The 24870-nt window shown below is 40.9% G+C and overlaps 1 protein-coding gene across 1 annotated transcript in view; it reads right to left on the bottom strand.

Annotated features, from left to right (window-relative positions):
- Positions 1-24870, bottom strand: part of LOC105258561 (zinc finger CCCH domain-containing protein 13) — a 107226-nt gene that overhangs the window by 62063 nt on the left and 20293 nt on the right. Inside the window, exon 3 of the mRNA XM_011269891.3 lies at positions 21184-24722. Within this exon, the coding sequence (XP_011268193.1) occupies positions 21184-24722 (3539 nt within the window). The remainder of the gene's footprint in view (positions 1-21183; positions 24723-24870) is intronic.

Below are 24870 nucleotides of genomic sequence, written 5' to 3'. Positions count from 1 at the left end.
CCTTTTTCTCTCTCTACTTTTGTTTGTTTGATCATCCTTCTTTACTCCTCGTCTTTTTTTCTCCGTGTTCTTCACATGTTTCTATCATTCAGCTTGATTGAAATGTGTACGTTCGTAAAAGCACGTATTCATTGTATTATGATTGATGTATTGAGATGTATTTTTTGGAACGCGAACGCGATTAATAATACTTGATCACGAAACCATATAGATTTTTAAAATATCTTGTTTAAAATAAAATCCATTTAAAGTTATTCAAGCATTATTTATTTCTCATTGTCTTTTATATTTATTACTAAAGTGAAATAAAATTAGTATCATCATTAATTTCAATGTAATTATTATTGCTTCTCTCCGTCGAAAAAGAGAATTCCCTTTTCTCCTCTCTTCTTTTATGGAATTATTAATTCTCCGTTATTATTTGATTATAGTTGTCCAATTAAAGTATACTAGGTCGCAAGACTTAGCAATTCGATAATTCAGCAATTCGATAATTAGATGTTAATTAATGAGAATTTTAACATGACTGATTTCACATTCGTAATGGGACAATTGTATTTTAATTATATTACAATCACAAATGCATCTCAATCTTTAATAACTTTTACGATTATAGCTTTCTAAATTCTGAGAGTGTTAAACAATAAAACGTGAAAATCTCTGACAATGAATTTCTGATGATGAGACTATTTCTGAAAAATAAGCTTTACTAGAAAAGAGCTCAAAATCTCGTGTCTCTATTTTTTTAAGTATATACTTAATATTGTAGTTTATTTCTTTTAATAATTGTTAACACTGTTAAATAATGACTTTTAACCAAATATTATTTAGTGCTCAATAAAGTGGTTCACCTGAAATTGATCGTATCCTTGAAATTCACGTGTATGACTTGACCTCGTTTTCGTTCCTTTTTCGTTTCTTTTTCCTCTTTCGCATCTTCATCCTGTTCTCGTTTTGCACACGCTGCTTGTAACTGGGTCCAGTCTATCGATCAAACCGCCGGCGAGTCCGAATATATCGGTTTGCACGCAAGTGGTATTGACTAATTATACGGTAAGCGCGACCAATTCACATGTTAACGCCGTGCGAAGAAAGAATATCACGCGTTTTTTTAAATGGAACATGACATTTTTCAGTCACGAACACATCAAATCATTTTTCCATTGCATATTTGTTTTAGAAGAGCAATTCTAAAAATATGTTTAAAAGTGACAATTTTTAGACCGCTTGAAAATTAAATTAATTATTTACGATGTATTTTATCCTTAATAAAGTATTTACAAATTAATATATATTATTTATACGTATACATTTGTATTATTAATAATTTTCTCAATACTTTCTATGTATGTAATTAATTTTTTCAATATTATTTTCTATATTATATTTTTAAGTATACATGTAATTAATTTTTTTCAATATTATATTTATGTAATTAAAATAGTAAAGAATAATCAAGAATACAATTATTAGTAATAATTAATTTTTTAAATATTTTTTTGTTTTTTTTATGTAGATTGTAATTCTTCTGACATGCGGTTAGTAGAGAAGGTTGATACGCGGCTGATCACGTTCGTCTGTCCCTACTAGATTTCGAGCAATTCGTGTATCAGCGAGTCGTAAATCGCGTAAGGTTTTTTTCTCCTTACTCCTTTCTACCCATCGTAGTCCCGACAAATGATCGCGACAGCTAAGAACTTTATCGTCTTTCGACATTGCTCCGAAATGTCTCGCTCTTATCTTTCATCGGGCACTTTTTGCGGTGGACCATAGTTCTACGAAAAACTTTTCTTCCTTTTCTTTGTCTCGTTCATTCTCGGCGATAGGTATCTTTATCTTTTATCTGGCAACCTGGTTCCAAGAACGTTGAATTTATGCACCTGCAACGTGCGACACGTGTGTTTCTTTGCGTACAGAAATAAACAACGTGAATCTATTACGTGTGTATGTCACATACGCACCTGAGCAATCATCAGGAAGACATGTATTGCAAAAATTTCAAGATAAATTAAAAGTTTTAGTTCCTTTGTATAATTTGAATAATTTTCTTCTACGATTATAGTCTAGATATTTTTTATATTTAAATTATTTTTGTGTAGCAAGAAAATTAAATTTTGAATATATCGATATTTATGACATTTTATATGACACAAATAGCTTTATAATATTCTTATTATTACTCGTGTTTATTAATGTGTTTACTTTTTCCACCCAATCTTTATAACGTATAATAAACTTTGATAAAATTTTTCCTAATTAATAGTCATTCCTTTTTATGCATGACTTGAAATGTACGGTGTAACTTTTTTCGACGCGAAGCACAATGCGAACAGATTTGCCAGGCGCAAGTAAATGCGAGTGGTTTACATGAGCGTGATCTACCACACCTAAATACAAACCTGATCGCGAGAAAGATCGACTTTTGAATCTGTGGCGGATTTGCGGGCTCTATCTCGATGAAAGATGCAACGATTTGTTTTCCAGTTTTTCCCACCCCATGTTTGTTTTCTTTTCCCTATGGAGCTGGAGCCTATGAGAAAGGGAATTGTGCGCATACATTTTCAGCGATAACGAAATAATCGTAAGTGCCAGAGCGTGGCGAAACTTATGGCTTGTCGATTTATCGTTAGGATTATCTGGACTATATCTTTGTTGCGGTACCTGTCGGTCGTCCGATATCGATTTCATCTACCACGCCTTAATATATAATAAGCGTCCGGTTGGGAAAAACAATGTTTTCGATTGGTTTGCGTAACGTCGTGTCGCAGTTTTATAATTCGCGAAAGTGATCGAGAAAAAAGATCCATCTTAACATTCGTTCTAATTTAAATTTAATGATGAATACACGAGGTTCTTAAAAGCTTTATTAAATATTTCGTTGTAATTTCCAACATTTATCGTTAAAATATCATTACGAGTCGTCTTTTTTACAATTTTATATCGTAAAAAAATTAGATCTATTTTCGATAATTGTGAGAAAAAATTTTTTTCACAATTATCGAAAATAGATCTCTTTTGTCGGAACACGACGCGGATATCATGCGGAGAGCTGCGTAAAACGATTGCGATAAACATTTGTTACCTAATAGAATTTATGATTATTTCTATCGTACCCTTTTGCGCTGATAGGCTGATCTTAATGCTTTTACGTAGACACGGAGAACAATGCGAATGCACAGGCGTATACGTTGCCCCATTCAACCTGCCACACCTCGCTTCTCTTTATCTTCTCTGAGAATAATCAAAGAATCCGGAAGAAAAACTCTAAATATGCATCGCGATTTTGAGTAACATTCCAAGAATACGGAAACAAACGTGTCTAACGAAATTTTATTCACCGAAAATATCACTTATAAAGTAATTAATATACAGATAATAACAAATTTTGTTTATCCTACAATTTCTAAATTTTTCTTGATATCGCATGTTGCGTAAACAATCACAATTATAAAAATATCTAGTTCTCATTCCGAGTTTCTTAAGTGCGTTTTAAATTAGTTGATCCTTCTCTATTGCATAATCCGGAGTAACGTTTATCTCGCAACGCGCAGAGCATGTTTTCGGTTGTCAAGTCGTATTATCATTTCCACGCGAGAACAATGCCGGGGATTCGTTAAGCCGACTGCTCGCACGCTAAAAGAGTAGCTTAGGATAACTAAGATTCGCGTGCAATTATTCCATTAACGGAGCGCGATATTTTCGCACAAACGAGGAGAACAATACGAGTCTGGACCCGTAAAACATCGAATATGTGAGCTACATAAGGGAGAGAGGGTACAATCTACCACGCCTAGATACGTACAAGAGTACGTACATAACACGTTGCACACTATCACGGGGCAAAATGAGTTATGTTCACTGCCAGGCTATTGGCATTCGTGTCGTATCGTAAATCGGACCTGACACCTCCCCCAGAATATGTCGGTGGTTGTCAGAGCGCAACCTCTCGGCGAGGCGAGTCGGCGCAGTCAATAACAATTCGCAGAGGCGCGGGATTTCGCAAAGCTCGTGGCAGGCAGGTTGGCAGGTGTCCCTTGCTTAATCGCCGATCACGCCTAGAGTCTTGCTCCTTTGTATTTTTTCCCGACGAGAAATATCGGAATGCTATGTTAGGTATCTATAAAGAGCGAGATCGAGGGGATTTTGATATTTACTATACCGGATGTTCGAGATAACGTTTGAGATATTGTACAAATTATTAATGGCATTTATCGCACTTTCAACTATTATTTCAATAATCTCTTTTTTACAATTATCATAAATATGATTGATATTTAGTCATATTTATGCTAATAATTTTTATTAAAATATTTATAGAAGAAAGAGAAATAACTTTTTAAAAATAATCAATTTGAAAAATAATCAATAGATATTATTTGGTGAAGTTTTTTTCGAGATGATGCATTTTTTATAATAATAGCCTAATGTAATAATAGCCTATTTTTCACAGATTTTATACTATTCTCAATAGATAAGCGACATAATAAATTTCATAATCATTAAAAATTAATAATCATTAAAAAAAGAACTTTAAAAAGAAATTTGAAATCGAAGAAAAAACCAAAAAGTTGTACATAAAACAGAAAGTAATTCTTATACAGCAAATATATTATTAAATAAATTATTATGTCTACAAAAATATACAGCGTGTGTCATAAAAGATAATTATTCTTCTTTCTATTGAAAATAATTTAATAATTTCCGTCGCTTTAAAACTGTTCGATAATCAATCGAGAATCTCTTCGTGCTTTCAGGTGGCGGTAACATAATCATATCGTAGATAAATAAAGAGATAAATAAAGAGATGTAGAAAGTTGACGTTACATGTATACTTGCCAACATAAGTGTCACGTTAACTATCATAAGTGACGGAAACCTGTGCGCGGTCGGGCATACAATTCATTATCTCAATGTATGCGTCTTGATAGAGCGAGAGCGTGCGACGAGAGATTTCGCGTGACGGTATTTGTTGTGCGAATGGATGCTTTACGAGACAGCTTAATAACATGATCGCGTGACATTTCAATAATAATACCTACCGCTATTTCCCTTTTAGTCATAATGATAGGATATCGATAGGGTAAAAATGTAGGGAACCGCGCGCGCGTTCGCGGACGCACGACAGAAGGTCGACGACGACGACGAGAATACAATGTGATGCGTGTTCATAATTTATCGTGCGAGCCTACGCCACAACAATAACTAGTGTTGCGTCAACGAGCTGTTGAAATGACGGTTATAATGTTTTGCGTACACACGAGAAAATATTTGTAATTATTAATCGCAATCTTTTTTTAATTAACCTCTTCGATTGTTGCTTGCAAATTAATTTGTTTGTAAGTTAGAAAATAATATAAAAAATTAGAATTAATGTCTTCATCAATATCAATTTTTGAGATTTTGAAAAATGTATAATATATGTATTTTTATTTAATGTTATATTAAAAATAAAATTATGAAAAATATATATTTAAATTTTATTAAATATTTGCTTTCTATGTTTTGCAAACTTCTATTCTATTTTTTAAATTAGTGATTAATACCATATAAATTATAATTTAATTATTTACGAGAATTCATATTTCCAGAACTTAATTTTAAATTTAATTTTTCGATTTAAATTCAAATGTACTTTATTCATGCGCTGTAAATATGTGATTAGTTTACACATGCAACAATCACTGACGGCTATTCAATGAATACTGAATGCTAATTAACCTATCCATTGGAAAAAAAGATACTTTAGCATGTTTCAATAAAAACTTCCACTGCGTCATCTTATCCCACTTTTTTCTCTTTTTTTTTCTCTAAATTGCGTCGGTGTGAAACAAAAATGTTTTAAGAGATGTCCTACGAGAAACCTTGATGAAACACTTTGTACGTGTCGTCGTAATGCTTTGCGGTTACAAACGAGCCGCGGAAAAATGAGCAGCGCGAAAATCGCGTTTGCGATCCGCGAGAAAACGAGAAGTTGAAAAGGTTTCGAGCGCAAATTTCGCCTTGCGATTGTGAATCACAGTCGCGTTTTGCAGTCGGCAACCTCTTACGGAGGCTGGCGGAGATCAACGCGTCGCATATCGTGCAACATTGCAATTTGCAAGCTGCATTCACGGAAAATCGTTGCGCTGTCGTTTTCTACGAGGGACATTCATTCGCCGGTGTTCAATCGAGCGCGAAAGATGTCGACGATGTCATTACAGACATATGCGGACGTTGTAATGATACGTTGCGCGTCGCGAGATCTCCCGTACACCCGATAATCAGCTGATGATGTGAGAAAAAGACGGTTACCGTCGCATTCCGCGATATCTGCGCGACGCATACGAAAAGGGAAGAAAAAGAAAACAAACGAAATGTATGCCGAGGCCGACGGTTTGTAAAAAGATCCGCGGAATACTCGCGTTAACGGATATTTCTCCCAGGATATCTCATTCTTTTTTCCTTCCCCCTTCGTTCTCGTCTCCAGGAAATTTCCAGAATGCCAATCGTCAGATGCAATCGCGAGATGCACGTGTCTGCAGAGCCGGAAACAGGCCGCGAGCGCGGGCGCCTTTCTAGTTTCTCCATCGTACGCTACAATACGCGAATTCGTGCAAGGCTTAGGGGACGGATTTTTTTTTCTGGCACGCTCCGCGAGTGGCTGAATCGTGCGGGTACCGATCGCCGGCCGCGAATTTTCGATGACTATCGATCCGTATGCATCGGGCAGCGGGTCGATCGGTGCCGCGTTCCTGTTTGAGTAAACGAGGTAACGACCGGGCATGAACCATTCGAGGGACCTTCATTTTATATATCGAATAAGTATAAGTGAAACGAACTGTTTCATGCCGATCGACTCGTTCCTCCTCGCCAGGTTTGAAAGCGATTCCTTGACCAAGATCGTCAATCTTACGGGACGAATCTATTAGACGGCTTTATTTGAACAAGACATAAGATATTACGAAATGCGTATTTATGCGTTTCAAATAAGAGATGAAACATTAGAGATTTTATAAAAATAACTGATATTTAAATGTACTATTTATCGCGGAAATTAGGAATTTTATTAGGGAAAAGTAGACTCAGGTAATGTCATTTATATAGAATTTTTCCCTACATACACGGTACTTATCTAGGCTTTCCTAGACATGTTCGATCGTTTGTCTTTCGCAACCGAGAGCTGTATTTGTACAATACGCCTCGCAATATGGCGCAACAGCGTGCTGCTTGTCTACTTGGAGTAGTCGTCGTCGGGACTCGGAACTCGCAACTCTGTCGACAAGTGCGCGTCGCTCCTGTTGCTGCGGAGCTTTGTTCTCTCCGTGGGAACATCGTCGGAGATTATTGAAGTAGGTAGGTATGCTCGTCGCGCAAATTACTATCTTGAATATTGCATACGTCAATCAGGATAATTCTGTGATTTTGTATTTTTTATCACATTTTTGTATTGAGTAGGTTATTATTGAAAAAAATTTGATTCTGTCACTCTGTAAACGCGATCATGGAATATATAATAATAAAATATAGCTTTTCACACTATTTATCATTGATAATTATATGTAAGAATTATATCATTAATAATTCAAATTAGAATATTTGGGAAATATTTATCTTTTATTACTGTAGATTCTTCAATATTGACGTTAATTAATTTAATTTAATTTAATTTTTTTTTCAATAAATAAGACTTTTTATTTACATCTCTATTTTCTACTCTTAAAAATATTTATTGATTTTAAATAAAATTTGAGATAAATCATCTTGTAGCTTCTAACTTGAGGTATGCATGAATGAGAATAAATTTATCAAAAATTGCGCTAACTGGTTTCACTAATAAAGCTCTCGCCGTCTGTCCGACTCGTGGCGAATAATCCACGATGTAAACGTCGAAGATTACATTGATTACATTGATCGGCTTAATACCGCAAGATGTATATATTAAGCGTCCCGAATATAATATATGGTGGCGTGCAATTTCGTTAAAAAACAATAAACGGTACTGTCTGCACCTGCTTGATGCTTGATCCCACGACCTTGCAAAGTAGGTCGCGCAACGGGGAAGGATACGATTATGTCGAGTTAAAACATGTGCTCGGGCATAATCTACGTGTAACATACTTAACATATACGGAACAAAATGACGGCGTGGGGTTTTGTACCTGCGTGACCCCGCGGACTCTGCGTATGTCTCGTACGTGCACGCTGGCGCTAAAGGATAAATTTCAGCCTTTTTACGACACTTTCACAATACACAATGCAACGTATGAGATTCGAAAGCTGTACGCGAGAACGTTCTTTTTTTTCGGCATATGGCTCCGCGTATGCGTCCCACAGGTGTAAGTCATAGTAATTTTAATTCATTTCATTCCCACACTCAGCATTGTTCGTATGAAATTGATCGTTGCATTTAATCCTTTTAATCCGCGATTTTTTTCCAACGGCAAGTAGATTTTATCTTTCTTCCTTTTCCAATTCAATTCAATTCAGATCAAGAGATATATCAATTTTTACAGTCTTGCAAGAGTTTTTAACAATCTTGGAAAAATCGAGATTTTAATAAAAATATAGATATAGCTATATTTATAAATATAGATATAGCTATATTTAATAAAAATATAAATATAGCTATATTTATGAACAAAATGTCTGATAATGATAATTTGTATTTCAGATATTAGATTTATAAAATTTTCTTTTTACGACATAATAAAAATCGATATAATAAATTAATTAACTGAAATTTCCATTACGTGTTCTCATGTAGACATTTTTCTTTCTCCAAAATAACGAAGATGTGGTCGGCGCATTTTATCGAATGGTCGAATTGGATACCGCGATATCGTGTCGAAAGTCATGTCGATGGTAAACTGGTCTTTACGCACAATGTTTCTTCTGGACAACGACACTGGCGATCGGCGTATCGATTATCGAGCGTGCATCAGGGCGGCATGTACCGAGATTACGTTGTCAGACGTAGTAACAAAGTGCGACACGGGACACTGACACGGGAGTTAATAAACCCGGCGTGTAACCCCGAGGAGACAAGGCTCGGTTCTCGCTCACCGGGATCGATAACGCGTAATCAGAAGTATGCAAAACATCCGGGCAATCTTCGTCGGCGGCATCGCGAGAGCCAATGGGAAATCGGATAACGAGCTCTCAAGACACTCTCGCGACCGGAGTCTATCTTGCATCTAGACAAACTAGGCGCATGCTTGGTAAATGATACTGGAGAATGTCGGTGATTTCGCTAGGGAGAGTAAATAACTGCCAGCAAGGAGACTAATGGCATTCTCTTAATCTTAATTTTAAATTATCGTCTCCAATTTTTTCTTTATTAAAGCAGAGGATGTAGAAAAATTTCAAATAATATTATTCTTAAAACACGGTAGTGATAGATAATATATTCCATTGAAAGCTTCAAAGTTCTAGGTTTCTTTCTTTCTAAAGATATCGAAATTTTGAATAAAAGGTTATCAATACGCGTTATCATTAAAAAATATAAAAAAGAATGAAATTTTGTTATTTAATTGAACGACAATTAGTTGAATGTCATTATTTTGAATATTAATTTGTATATATTACATGAATAAACAAGATATCTACATTTATTATTATAATAAATTGAGAGAAAATACTCTTTCTCTCTTATTGGATCTTTTTTCTTATTGATGGAAATAATTTAGAAAAAATCTATTATCTGTTTAATGTTATTATTTTTCGAATGATACCTCGATAATCTCTTAATTAAATTATTAAGAAAATTATTAGACTGGTTATATATAATAGAAATATAATATAATTTAATGAGAAATATATTTCAAGATGATTTGGGAGGATAAAATAAGAATATTAATATTTATCCAGGTACCAATTTTATTTTCCAACAAGTGTATCTCAATTAATATTTTATCGTATGTTTGTAAAACAAGTTGTAAAACAAGTGAATACTTAAGGTTCTTGATCAACTCGTACAAATAAAAAAATGAAATAAAATAGTAAAAACAGAAAAAAAAACATTTTATATGATTAAAGGAAATATCTTGACGTATATATATCGCTAATATAAATAACTGCTACCTGTCGCGAAAAAACGGTTGCCCGATTTGCTCTGGTACACACTGGAACGAGTCAAGCATTGAATGTTAATGTCCGGATTAGTCGACGGCTCTCGCAAGAAAGTGTACGCGACGTGTAAGGAAGTGGCGAGCAAAGCGCGCCGATCGAGGTATCGACGTGTAGTAATGTATAGGTTGGTATTGTGCCACCGTTCGCCAGCAGCACTCGAAACGGACCACCCGCACGTAATACGCGAAGTTGTCGTAACTAACTAAGCTAATAATTACATAAGCAACCCACTCGACCTTCCTCCAACCGGAGGCGTATTGATGAACTACCTCTGGAAAGAGATGAATAATGTCGCCGGCCATTCAGCACGACAAAGCATTCGTCTCACGTTCGCACATAGTTTTCTCGTTATATACATTATGTAGACACGTCCTTATAGCGAATGTCTTTGAGGAAATTTGCAAAAATATTTATCATTCTCATGCGTATGACAATATACGTAATTTATTGGAATTTTATATTAGTCAAGCTTTCCGTGAAACACGTATGACAAGTATGTTTAATCAATTTTATTTTATAATTAATCGATTTAAAATATTGATATTAAAAACGATTAAAAAATAATTTATTTAATATTCTTGATTAATAAATTTGTTTGTTGTGAAAAAGGTTTAAGATAATTTTCAAAATTAATTATCCTTTATTGGAGAATGTTTCAAAGACAATTAGCTTTTAAAGAACAAGATGATAAATTTTGAATAAATTGATAATCGCGAGAGGCGTGCATTTAATGTTTCGCCAAATTTAGATCGTAAAATCCGGCGTTATATACGTTGTAAACATGGCGATTGCGAATCGGAGAGTGATTTACGTCACTTCCTGACACGACGAGTGTCGTAAAATCCAAAATACGCGGCGAGATATTATGCACGTCCCTTTTAACGAGTTCACGCGCGATGTTATCGCGAGCGGCGCCGATGATTAAAATCTCACTTTATGTCGATGATTGCGTAATTATGCGGATTATCGTTTGCACTGGTCTGCACTTCCAGCCCCGCAGCATGTGGAGAAGCGACGGGGCTGCAGGCGGACCGTTGCATAATTATGCAGATCGCCACCCTCGTTAATACCAAAAACATCCGGACGACACCTCCTCTCGAGGATAATCAGCCACTTCTGCGCTGGCTCTCTACCCGACTCGACCACCGTGACCTCACCTCACCGTTCCCTATTTGGCTCTCGAGGCGGCAATGGCATACTACACCTGCGCAATCGATGCAACGATGCAACGATGGGGGAATCTTGTCGCACCTGACGCGCCGTGTTCTAAGCGCGGCTGTTTATGTTAAACGTCGTGTATGGAAAGTGTGCCACGTGACGCGGCTATTTTTTCGAAGCCGTGATCAAAGTTAATGCATCGCTTTGTTTTTACCTACGTCAGCCGCAAAAAATAAAAATAAAATCCCTTTGCATCTTTTTCTATTTATAATTGTTAAAAAGTGCGTTTCCAAATCGCATTCGTATTTAAGAAAATAAATAAATAATTATCATGTGCATGAAATTGTGACAGCTTGCAAAATGCGCACATAATCATTTTTCAAATTGAAATAATAATTTGAAAGATGAAGCTCTTGAAATAATTGTGACAGCTTACAAAATGCGCATATAATCATTTTTCAAATTGAAATAATAATTTGAAAGGTAAAGTTCTCAGTCGAATGATGATTCCATCACCTGACGAGGACATTTTGACACGTGAAATCGAGACAGAAGATCAATCGAGAACCGTTACATCTCTTTCGATTTCAAGCAAATCATCATCGGGAAATCTCAACAATCTTTCTGCATGTTCACCGTTTCGTTTCGTAATACATTTACATATGCATATGCGATTTCCTCCGCGTTTATCGTTTACGATAAGTCAAGAGAAGCTCTGACGTGCACGGTATCGAGCGTTTCGGAAAAATCGCGTCCCCGCGAAAGTGGATCCAGTCGATCGAGCGAGCCGCGCTTTGAAGGATGACGTTTCGCGAGCGAGCCGCTCGACCGCGAGCAGCTCCGAGGCATCATTAATCGCTCGTTCGCGTAATTAATTACTTCTAACCGGTGCAACGATTGGCACGAAACCGTGCTGCGTGCGCCCCGCCGAGGGAAATCTTGGCTGCAACCTGCTCGCGTCGTTCTTTCGTTTCTCGCCGACGTCTGCCTTCGCGGATCTCTCGCCTGGAGTCTCACTGACCTCCGGTCTACACTTTTTCGCCGCTGTGGGAACATCTTACGCTACAATGCTATAATCAGGGCAGGGAGAAAGGAGCGGGAGAAAGATTCATAAGGCTGGAGGGAATCGAGACTGATTAAGAATTACATTAACGGGGAATCGCGGTACTTTGCAAGCTTATTAGCGGCGTGAAAAATTCCCCGGTACCGTTTCCTCTCTCTTCGAATTGTTATTATATTCGAGATCGCGCCTCGTCGTCGCGCCACGTTTTCAATCGCGATTTAAAATTCCGAGAAGCGACCGATCGCCACTTTCTTGGCGCCTGCTATATAAGTATTTCATAACGGTGCGCGAGTTAGCTTAATGCCCGACGGATATCGCGAAATATGCGCGTAGCCCGTACACGTAAGCGTCGGAAAAAGCAGTCGGAGGCGTGCGGAGCTATCGGCGGATCTCGTTGAATATGCAAATCGCGATCGCGGCCGATCTGGACGACGGGCGAACCTGCTTAAAACGGCGCGAAGAAGGCGGAATACAGAAATTGGAAAGTGAATATCTCGCCTTGTCTGTCGCGTTTATAGGCACTTCAACTGACGCACGAATCAGCCGACGAACGAACCGTCGCAGATCCTCGCGGATACGATTCCGCGTGTGATACAAGAGAGATATATCGCGCCTACGTCCCAACACCTACACTGAAACCTACACGTCGCGTATTCAGAGTGTTTTTCAATCTCGTCTCGAGTGGAATTGAGTTTTTTATCGTCTATAGATTTTTTAAATTAATTTTGGACCGACTTGTCCTTATCGAGAATCCTTGTGTCACGATTGAAGAAAGAAAGTTTTTATTTCAGAGCTTTAAATCTCTTATTAATTTCAAATTTTATTTTAATGAATGATAAAAGAGAGACGATGAATTAATTTTATTTTGTCTCTATATTTTTATTAATGAAATCTATCGGGATGATGCGGAGATTAAAAATAAAATTTGTAATATTTCTGAAAATTTTTCATGTAGAATACTTATAATTTCTCTTCGCATCTGCAATCTTTTTTATCATAACATTTTATTTCCTCGGAAAAATATAAAGAAGAGTACTATTTGAGGAGACGTCGTCGCTCGCGTATCGAAGCCGCAGTTCTTGATGAGGTTTTACCGAGACAAGTATCTCTCAGGGCTATCAACGGTACCCCAACTCCCCAGCAGGATGTTACACGGATATAGCAGTTTCGTATATAGCAGCATAGAAGAGGAGAGAGCCAAGTTAACGTGGCAGGGCATTCCTGCAATCTCGCGGAAGGTTTCCGTGATGGCACACCGGGCATAGAGCATCGTGGCAGCCTAAGCCCGAGATAAATAACCTATCGGGCAATATTATCTCAGCGGTTTTATGCCCCACGGAGCGGGGAATGCGATCCAGTTCCTATGTCCTATCCAGTCCCGGTCCTTTCCTTTAACTCAGGCGCAATAACCGGCCTGGTCTCCGCTGGAGTGGAGGTGTGAATGATCCGCCTACCATAAAGTGCATCTAGCTTCCAAAGCATGCTCTCTCGCGAACGTGAATATTCTAGGGATCCTTTTCCCTCCTCGTTTTCCCGCCTGCTATCGCTTCTATCTTTCTCATACTCTCGCGATATCGCGCTGCATAACGCTTCGATCTTCGATGATTCGCAGGAATTTAGCATCTCGTTACCTAGCTCCGATTTATTCTTTATCATCACCCTCATCGGTCATTTTCCACACGAATGATGCGACCGGAGTCATTAGAATCTCTTAATCTGATCGTCGAATCTAATCTTGTACTATCTGGCCTTGTTATTTTAATATCAATAAAAAAAATCATATTAGTAGTTTATTACATATATCTTAAATGAATTACTTCCTCTTTTTCAGTCTCTCTTAATATTATATTTTAATTATCTTTTATTTTATGGGCACTTCTATTTTAGTGTTCATAATAAAATACAGAGGATCGAATTACATCGATCTCTCCACACCTCACGCTTTATCGCGCAACGTGTTGTATTTTATTTTGATATTTTCTTGAACCCCCGTCAATAACAAATCGAACGTGATCGAGTTATGATGCGTGCAGACGCGGATAAAAAATGACCGATATCGGCCAGCTCAGTCCGGTATATCGAGTCGTTGGAAAGCCGCGAACACGCCCGCACCAGCTAATAAATTGTAATTGGCCGCGATTGGCGGTCTCGCACAGCGCGCGCGATATGTGTAGAGCAAATGCCATTAGTGTGAACTTTCGATGGAAATGGGATACGGTTCTCTCGACGGCGGCGTTCGCGTCACGGATGGGTGGGTGCGCGTCCGTGTGTAGGTCACAGCTCGTGGCTGCAACGTGGTGCGCATGGTGAAAGAGGTGCCTCGGTGCATACCAGGGATCTCCCCCGTCGATAGACGCCGATCCTTTCGAGCATGCATCTCTTCGTACGTTCACCTCTCCACGAAATCCGATTTCTGATCAATCCGCGATTGGAATTTCCACATCGAAAGTGTTCGCGATGGATGCGTGACACGATCGCGAGTTCATTTCATCGCGATTTTTCACATATTTTATTCGGACAATCTTCTTGCATATTTTTCGACAATTTGATATGAAGGTTTATTATTAATACAGCGTAAATTAATATCTATTTGCTTAAAGATTAATTAATAATTTTGCTGCTGATTTTAAATTGATGATAGATTACATTATATTGAAGAAACATGGTCAAGAGAAAATATACTGATGATATAATTATCATGTAAAGATATCATCTATAGTAATATTATTAGTTTTATGTAAACAGCGATCAGCTGATCAGATGAGTTTAGATATACTTTAATAATTTTAAAATTAAAATTAAAATAATTATTTTAATTCTTTAATCAATCTTTTGTTTTCCTCTATTATTAATCCACATTATTATAATTTATATTATTGAGAGCCCGATTTTATTTATTGTTAGATATATAACTCTGGATCTATATCTCGACATAAAAATTTTTATAATCTTTTTGTGTATTTATTGTACATCTTAATTTGCAGTAAAAGGATAAGTCATAAGTCAAAAATTGCTTTTATTTCTCTATCGAATAGACCGTGTTCGCAAAATTATGATCGATGCTGAACGTTTAAGAAAAATTATACGATTGAATAATATACACTCGCGACACTCTATCATCGCCGACAGTGGATACAGTATGCGTAAGCAATTGTCCCGAGTGTGGCTACCGCGAAACGGTGGTATTAATCGGCGAGCAAGGTAGGCAGATAGATACGTAGATAGACAGATTTATTCTATCCTTGGATAAATCCCCTACGGACAATCGGAGATTATGCGAAGTAACATAACTTACAACTCAATATATACACATATACAGCGCGCTGCGATACGATTTATAACGTTAGGGCTGCGAATGCGACGCGATAACGCGCAAGTTCTTCGAATAAGCGTGACGAAAGTGAGACATTGAAATGATTCACGATTATCGGATCATTACATAAGCGAGAAACGAAGACATTCAACATTTCGAGTGTAAAGCGGACGAGACTCTGGAGCTAGAAACGCGAGCTGCCTTAAAAAAACGCGGCTAGAAAAAACCAGAAGAAGAAGAAGAAAGAGGCGGGGGAGGACTTCATGCGGCGGCGGTAGAAAATAAAGGATACTCTTTTCGTTTTGCGGCCATTTATTATTAATTAGCGCAATATAAGGCAAGCCACACCGCGGGGATCCGCACCTCTCCTGCCAGGTTACGGTGAAGTTAATGGGCCTTTTTTGCGCGTGCCCTCTTCGACACCCCTTCCTCCGCCTCCCCCGCGTCCCCCTCTCTCTCTCTTTCTCTCTCGCGCCATCAGCGTCCCGTCTGTTTCTCCCTTTCGCTACCGACATCGCTGGTTCCTTTTACGCCGGCGATCGTTGCGAAAGCACCATCGCGCCTCCGTGCAAGAGCATGTGTCTTTGCACCTGGGCGTGGATCGGTCGACCGCGACACCAATGCCCGTTCTTTCCCTCGTCGCCGTGCGACGTGGCGGCCGCGCGCGTGGGTGTTCCGAGATACGATAATGCTCGATCATCTCGCGCGCGCAGCCTCCAGCCGCAACCGAGCCGGTCCAGCTTTACACGCTACTCGATTCGCGCGCGCAAACACCTGCGAGGAGGGACGCGACGTGCGCGCAGGTGAGAGGGTTATCGAAATTAATATTTTGTCTTCGACAAATTATTATACTATTATATAATATAAAATTGATTTATTCTAAATTGAATATTAATTAATTTATTAAACTTGTATTATTTATTTTATTTAGACAAAGTAAAATTCTGACGAACCTAGATGATGATTTTTATGAATGTAATAAAATATGTTTTTTAGTTCTATTTATAATCATTGAAGTTAGATTGTTGGGAAATATATGTAAATATATAAAACTGTATTTTTAAAATAATATTATTTTACATATATATTATTATAAAAATAGCAATGTTATGTTATATTTCTCGAAACGAGCCGAGCTTATATCACAGAGTTATATAGCCGTAATAAAATTGGCCAATAAGACCTCGGAACTTTCACGTTTGAAAAATGATACTTAGCGCCTTATAATTTCGCGCCATGCAAATTGCGCAACCAAGTCCCGCCGCGTGAGAAAACGAAGTCTCCGCCGAGAATGAGCAGGCACCTTCGTCGGTGCATGCGCCGCGGTTTGTTTGCTCTCAGTCGCGTAACTCGTTCGGCAAGAGGAGAGACGAAGGGTAAGGGTGATGAGGAGGAGGAAGAAGAAGGGGCACGGTTTCGATGATCGGCGAACAGCGGGGAGAGGCAAATGTTCCGTCGTGTCCCAGGGCGACGTGGCCGCGATTAATGACAAAGTGCGAAAGCACCGGAGATTAACGGAGGCGGAATGACAGAAAATGGGACGCGCGAAATGCGGACGAAGGGGATAATGGTCGCCGTTGAATCGGATTCAACAAATAGATCGTCCGATGAGATAAATTATCCGATAACGAGCTTATAGTCCAGGTACATCTCGGGTCACGCGTAGATAGGCGACGATCGTTAGTTTACGATCATCTCCGCGCAAGTGGAGTGCGTAAAATTCAAAACGCCGTCTTAGTTCAATTCGCTCGCGTCGTACGAACACCTGTCACGCGTCGTGTGTAACGAGTTGTGTAACGACTCGCCGTGAGACTCGTTTCGTGGACGCGTTTCACGCTCGCCCTCTTCTTTACCGGCCTGCCTTCTTTTTAGAGTTGGCAGCTTTCGGTCCAACGGCCGACGACACGCTGTGGCCCATTAATCTCTCATCGATGGAACTAGCGTGATCGCATCTACGAGAGCTATTCAACGCCTTGCGCAGCATGTGTATCAATCTCCGGAGAATTATTCTGCTGTCCAGGCCAATTCTTTTAGATCGCGTCGAATCTTAAAATTTACCTCTGCTACTTTTCATCCGCTTCGAAACTGTTAATCAAGTATAAAGAGATTTTTCCTTAAAAGTAGGTGAAAAAAAGTAATTACGGCTGTGAAGTGTAAATTATATTAGATTTGTTACCTGAGGCAAAAATTAGAGATTTATCGCCGAGAATTTGCGAATGATTGATGAAATGGATAGTCGTAGCGTTTGATTCTCCTCCGACATTTGCGGCAATAAATACGTTTCGCTCGAGGACCGTGGGTCCTTTCGAGAGTCATCATCACAATCAACTCTCACGATTCTCGCGTTGGAAACATTCGCGAACGAGCGAGCAATTTTGTCTCCCTTTCCACGCCGGCAGAGGCAGTGCGATATATACACAGAAAAAAATAAGTGTCAAATCAAAATTTATATACTTAAATTAACGCGTTCATTGTTTCGTATATACGCAACAATTTATAATCTTCTTCGAAGAATTAATTTCATAATTTAATAATTTAAAATTTTAACAATATTATAGTCTTATTTTAATATTGTAATTGTCACCTCAAGAAAATTATAATCTCTGATTTAAAAATGTTATTTTCTATTTCTTTTCTATTCAAGAAAATTAAATCTTAAATCGTAAGAATATATTTTTCTTGATTCAACTATATAAAATGGCTTCATTCAAGTAAACAATTATTCAAGCAATTATAATATAATATATATATTTTTCTTTCATTAACACGATATAATCTCATTTCAAGATTTCCATGTTAAAACTAAATATATTTTCGAAACAAGAATATCCTTTTTTTCTGTGCATATACCACATAAGCGTCCTTATTTACGGCGTGTTCGTCTAATTAGATAATGGCTTCGATATTTTATATTCGTGCGTTTGCATGACGCATTACAGCACCCGGCCGGCAGCGATCGCGACCTTCGCTGCAAATCGTTTACGGCTGTAACGCGCAGTAAATCGACTTGGATGAGCGCGGCGGCAGGAACGCGTGTTAATAACACGTGCTCGCGCGCGTAATCGAGTTAGGGACTCGCCGAAGGGAAATTAGAGCGGAGAGCACTCGGCCGAGATTGACCGAGTCACTACACCGTGAACAGAGGACAACGGTGGTAATCGGAATATTAAATGATCGATTAATCAGAGCGTGAATGTAAGAGACGCTCCATTTTTTTACGTACGTTTGCATCGAGTATACTATCTGTGTGCGTGTATTCTATTTATCGCGCGCTGTCGGATCGTCGCGAAATTGAATACCTGGTGGGCGAGCGGCTTGACGAGTTGCGCAATCGAGGAATAACGATCGTTCTGAGATTTACTGCGAGGAAAAATCACCTGGGGCCACGGTGCGCGAGCGGAGAGAATTATCTATCATTCGGGTTAAATGTTACGTCCGGCGAGTCTCCGCGCGCGGGACTCGGGCTTATTTCCCAAGAGAGGAGGCAGTGGACTTTCATGTCGATGATCGCTCGCGGACGCTGTATCATTACTCTTCATACGGGATCCCGGCGACGTCCGACAGCGAAAGCTCCGTTACGGGGTAACGTCTATCCCGCTTAACTCGCGAGATCGACGAACATATCGTGCGCCTCGTATACAGGATTCTCGAGCCTACCATAACATTCGTAACTGTCCATTGATAAATGAACCAAACTCGGTAATTCTCAGATTCTCAATTGTGTTAAGAAAGAAAAATGAGTTCACTTTTCATGTATACAAGTCTCGTACATGCATGAATATTCATAATTCATAATATTTTCCCAAGTTTTTAAGTTTTTCTTCTTTTTGGACCAACTATGGACTAATTCTTCTCTTCGTCTTTCAACATTAAAATATTTCAAGTTTATATAATCAAAATTTACTGCACCTTTTACACTTTAATTTTCACACTTTAATTTTCTATCAAATTATTATTTCTTTTTGAGTCACCGATATGTATCTAATTCTTCTTTTTTTCTTTCAACATTAAAATATTTAAAGTTTATATATAATCAAAATTTACTACACCTTTTATCGCATTTTAATTTTCTCAAATTATTATTTTTTTTGCATCAACGATATGTATCCAATTTTTCTTTTCTTCTTTCAACATTAAAATATTTAAAGTTTATATATAATCAAAATTTACTGCACCTTTTATCACATTTTAATTTTTTATCAAATTATTATATCTACATTTAGCAAAGAAGTTACATGACTATTATGTTGTAACTATTATATTTTTATATATCGTATGATGTTTTTATCTGTTTCATATGGAAAATCATGCAAACTGAAATTAAAAAATTAAAATTGTGTCACACGTGCGATGCGAATCAACTCGATTCAACGTGTCAGAGTCTATCTAGTTTTGCGGAGTCGCATTATCTTGTCACGGCTTGTATGTGTGTGCGCGTACGTTTGCATGATAGATATTCCGAAAAGGACATATTTCTACGCGAGCGTGGGCGACGGTGTAATCCTGCCGCGTGGTCGCCCGTTAAGTTGCTGAAAAGCGCGACTGGGTGGTTAAAGGCCGGCTAAGTGTACAGTTAGACATGACGCAATTGCAACGGCAGTCGGCTCGGGGCCCAATTACCCGGTAACTTCCGGTTCGCGATGCGTATCGAACATCGAGGGTGTCATCGACAGATTAAAATCGGCGGAAAAATCGCGAGAAAATTATCCCACGATCACGAAAGCAAAATCGCACGTGGAAACGGCCCCTCTTGCCTTTAATCCGCGACAATCGCGTAAATATGGCGTGAACGGAACAGGAATCTCTGGTGCTAAACGCCCTATGATTCTCGCGCACGATGATCATCCTGATTAATATCACATGAGCCTTATCTCCTCTTTTTTTTCAGAGTAACGGAGATGATGTTGGAAACGCTATCACTTGCGGTCGCGCGCGATCATTTTGATATATTATCGTGCATGTTCTCTTCCTGCGAACAGCATGGAGAACTTGGAAAATCCCGGAAACACGATAATGTATTACCTTGAACTGATTGAGTTTATAATCCATGTATTCAGATTTTTTCCTTCTCGAAAAGATGTATTTCTTCCGCAAAGATATATACATTATTTCGTTATGATCGTTTGAAAATATTAAATATTCATAAAATAAAATAAACAGGTATACATCTCTCTTAAGCTCTCTGACATTTTACGATTCAATTATGAATCGACAACAATTTTTGAATATATTAATGAATCAAATATATTAAATAATATATTAAATATATTAAATAATTAAATAATAATTTAATAATTAAATCCGGAGCATTAAATAAACGTTAAATATAATGAAATATAACGCATAACGATACACCCTAAAGCATCCGTATGCGATTCTGCTGACCGTGCTTAACGTCCATTGACCCAGATAACTGAGAAAATCGATCAATCATCAACCGTCATCGTTGACGTAATCCTAATGTGCTTCGCGTCTTAACCTCGAGGTAGTTAATCTCGCGCGTACGGTGACCGTAGAAGAGAGAAAAAAAAGATTCTCTTACCTGATTGATGTCGCTGCCCAAATCCCGCGCGCTTTTGGCGCTCCTCAGCTGATCGCCGCGATACTCTCGATACCTCATCGTCACTTCGTCGTCGGTCAAGGCACCGCTGCTGCCGCTCCTCGCGTTCTTCTTGTCCTTCTCCTCCTTCGTCTTCTTCTCCTTCTTGCTGAACAGCTGCTTGACCTTGCTCATGGTGCCGCTCTTCTTTGCTACCTTCTTCTCGTACTTCTTGTCGGCGGCACCGGTAGGCGGCTTCGCGGTGACCAGCGGCGGTTTCGAGTCGTTTACGTATTTGTCGTATTTACGCTGCTCGGAAGTAGACGTCAAATTCATGTTGCGATCCGTATGCCGTCGTTCGTGCTTGATAAACTGTCGGCTGACGAAACCCTCGTCCTCGGATTCGAGTTGCTCGCGCCTGTCCGCCTCCTGCGAGTCTCTCCTATAATCGTTCTCGATCCCGGAATCGGCCAGTCGATCTTTGCGATCCGGATCGCTCAGCTGAGTCTCACGATGACGGCGCTCGATATGTCCCCGCGCCTCCTGCCGCGCGTGCCTCGATTTGCCCTCGTGATAAGTTCTGGGTGGTCTAGTCGGGCTCTCGTCAAAGGTCTCCAACCGACTGACCGAGGACACCTTCCCTCGGGGATCATCGGAATCGTCGAAGTAGTCGAGCCGGTTGCGCGATCGCCTCAGCGGCTTCTTCGGATCGTCGTCCAGCTTGCGGTGCTCCTTTCGCAGAGTGCGCGATGTCTCGTCGTAGCGCGTCTCGCAGCGAATCGAGTCCCTGGCGGTGGTGTCCGAATCGTATCGGCTAGAGTTGTAGCCCCCGCGATCGGTGCGTATCCTCGGCGGCGAGCTGTCGTAATCATCGTGAATCGGATGTTGCCCGCCGCTCGTGTATCTCTGCGTGGTGCGCGTTTCCTTGTAATATTTCGACTCGAGTTGACTGCTGGTCATCTGCGAGATATCGGTGTCGTAGTCGTCGTTCGGACCCTCGCGCAAACTATCCAGGTGCCGCTTCGCGAACGGCGACCTCGTCCTGCGTCCGTTCATCGTCGGGCTGTCGGTCGGTCGTCTCGCGTTCACGTATCCCGCGTGGCTGGTCAGGTTCTCGTGCGACCTTGTGGTGTACTCGCTCCTCAGGGCCCGCACCCTCGCGTTCTCCCCGGCGACCTCGTCCAGTCGCTGCGTCGACTTGCTGATGCCGCGGATCGACTCGAACGGCTTCTTCTTCGGCAGCACGCGTCCGATCGGCCGGTTCTCGCGATCCAGGAAGTCATCGCTCTTGGAAAACTTGCGCTCGTTCAGTTTCTTGGCGATAATTGGCGACGATAGCTCGTTTTCCCGCGATTCGCTGCGAAAGTGATTCGTCGTTGCGTCGATATTCTCGGATAGATAATGCGACGGCTTGTAAGAGCTGCCACCGTTTCTGACAGCCTGAAATCTCTCTTCCGGACTGCTCCGATTACGATCGCCAAGGAATGGATTGATATCGGTGTAACCTTCGTGCGTGCGCGTCTCCACGATGTACTTGTCGCCGTATTTGTCCGTCTTGGTTTCCACGGTGTAGCCGTCCTTCGGTTTCGCGTTGAGGTAGCTGTTGGTCGGAATCTTATTGGTGATCTTCTTCTCGTAACCATAAACCTTGCCGTTATCCTCGTGTATCTCCTTCTCGAAGATGTACTTCTCGCCATTACTGTTTGTACGTTTCTCCGTGATGTACGTGTCCATGTATCGTTTTGGTGACGCGATACGATTCGGCGTAACTGGCGACGGCACGATCGGCTTGTCGATTATCTCGTGCTCGCTCGACTTTTTCACCGGCACGTTAATGCTGTTCTTGGCGGCGAACATCTCATCGGCAAGCAGCCTGGACTTGATTCTGGATTCCAGTAAATCCCGCCGCGCGCTCAACTCGGACGTCTTGTGCGAGATCCCGCTCTCGTTCTGCCTCGACGACAGCTCGCCGCTATCTCTTCGTTTGGAATCCATACCGTCGGCCCTGCCGCGGCCGGAAGTATCCACGAACACGGTCGACGTGTATTTCTCGGGCTTGTCGTAGAGACGCCTATCGATATCATTGAACTCGTAACGTTTCGTCATCTCGTTCGTTCTAGAGCTAAAGTCCTTCGTGCTATCCAAATGTTTGCCGAAGAGGCCGCCGTTCTTCCGATCCTCCTCGTATCTCGATTTAAAGGCGTTAATCTCATTGTTGCGACGCAGATCGCTGCTGTACGAGTATTCGGTCCTACGATATTCTTTCTCCGCAGGACTATTCTCGCGCGAGGAGTCCTTCCTCTCGAGACCGAGGCCCTCGTCGCTATCGGAATGGCTTCGCTGCGCCTTCTTCTTGTCCGGTTGCACCTGCGCGTAGATGACATTGGTTTGCGGCGGTGGTGGCGGGCTGCAAGATTCGTTCGGTCTCGTGTAAGAGAACGGCCGGTTGTTGTTGTGGCTGAATCCTGGTGACGGTGACATCATCGTTCTGGTCAGCTGCGGTGGCGGCGAGCGGTCGTTGGACAATCGGTGAATCATCTTATGAATAGTAGACTCTTGCTGGTTACGTTGCTGAAGATCGTAGCGGCTGCTATGTAGCATACTATCCGCGCTCGCTTTATCGACCTCGTCTTCCCCGCGTTTGCGGTCCTTTGGAGGTGAGGGAGTACGGCTAGTTCCTGCGATCTCCCTTTTCTCTTCGTCGTCCCTACCTTCGACGAATATATGATGCTCGATCACCTTCGCCTCTCGGCTGGACGATCTATCGGGTTCGTCGTCGCACGTCTCGGCTGTCGTTGCTCCTTCGATCGTCTTTCTCGTCTCAAATTCCTGCGCTGATGTCACGTCGTCAACATCGATAGTCGAGCTCGCCCGCTCCTCTTTCTCCTCTCTTCCCTTCTTAGGCTCCTTCGGTCGGTTATTGTTTTCGCGGTCCGCGTACGCCGAAGTGTCAAAGTGAAACGGTTGCTGATCAACGTGCTGCGGCGACGCCTCGATTATCGGTGACAGCTGTTTCTTCGCTCGCTGGCTGACGGTGCTCAGGTGCGAGCCCTCGCTCTCGCTGCCGCTCCGCTTGCGCTGAGCGCCGTTACGGGTCCAGGTGCCGGCGTCGCTGACACTCCGACCGACCGGCTGCCGCCGCCTTTCCAACTTGGGCGAGAAGAAGCGCGCGAGCGGGCTCTTTAGCTTCTTCGCGCCGGCATCGCTGACGCTTCGCTCCAGCAGCGGCTTCTTCTTGGCCCGCGGGGTGCCGAGGTCCGCGGCACTCTCGTCGCTGCCGCGGCGAGATCTCACATCGATCGGCAGCTCCGGGCGTTTCTTGTTACGACGCGCCGGGAGGGTGCTGAAGCGACCGGGCAGACTGCGTCGGTTGTCGCGCGCCACGCAGTGAAGACTGCCCGCTTGCTGCAGGACCAGGGCCGCCTCCTGCGCGAGATCCTCCTTGCTCCTCGCGGTGATGCTCTCCTTGTGAATCGGGGTGGCGATCAACCTACCTTCTCCATCGCTCACGAGAGCCGCGGTTACGCGCGGTGCACCACGTCCTGCAACACGCACCGTACGCAGCGGCCTTTAGTCTCGTACCTAATTAATATTTCAATAATATTATACGAATAATGCATTGTGTATTTTTTGATGGGGTTCATCCGAGTGAAATGAATCGTGTATTTTTTTTTTGCACATTTTTGTTCT

This window comes from Camponotus floridanus, unplaced genomic scaffold (assembly GCF_003227725.1).
Source record: "Camponotus floridanus strain SB8 unplaced genomic scaffold, Cflo_v7.5 scaffold68, whole genome shotgun sequence".
In the NCBI taxonomy this organism is placed as follows: domain Eukaryota; kingdom Metazoa; phylum Arthropoda; class Insecta; order Hymenoptera; family Formicidae; genus Camponotus; species Camponotus floridanus.
Note: the sequence above shows the minus strand (reverse complement) of the source record. Positions and strands in the feature narration are given on the sequence as shown.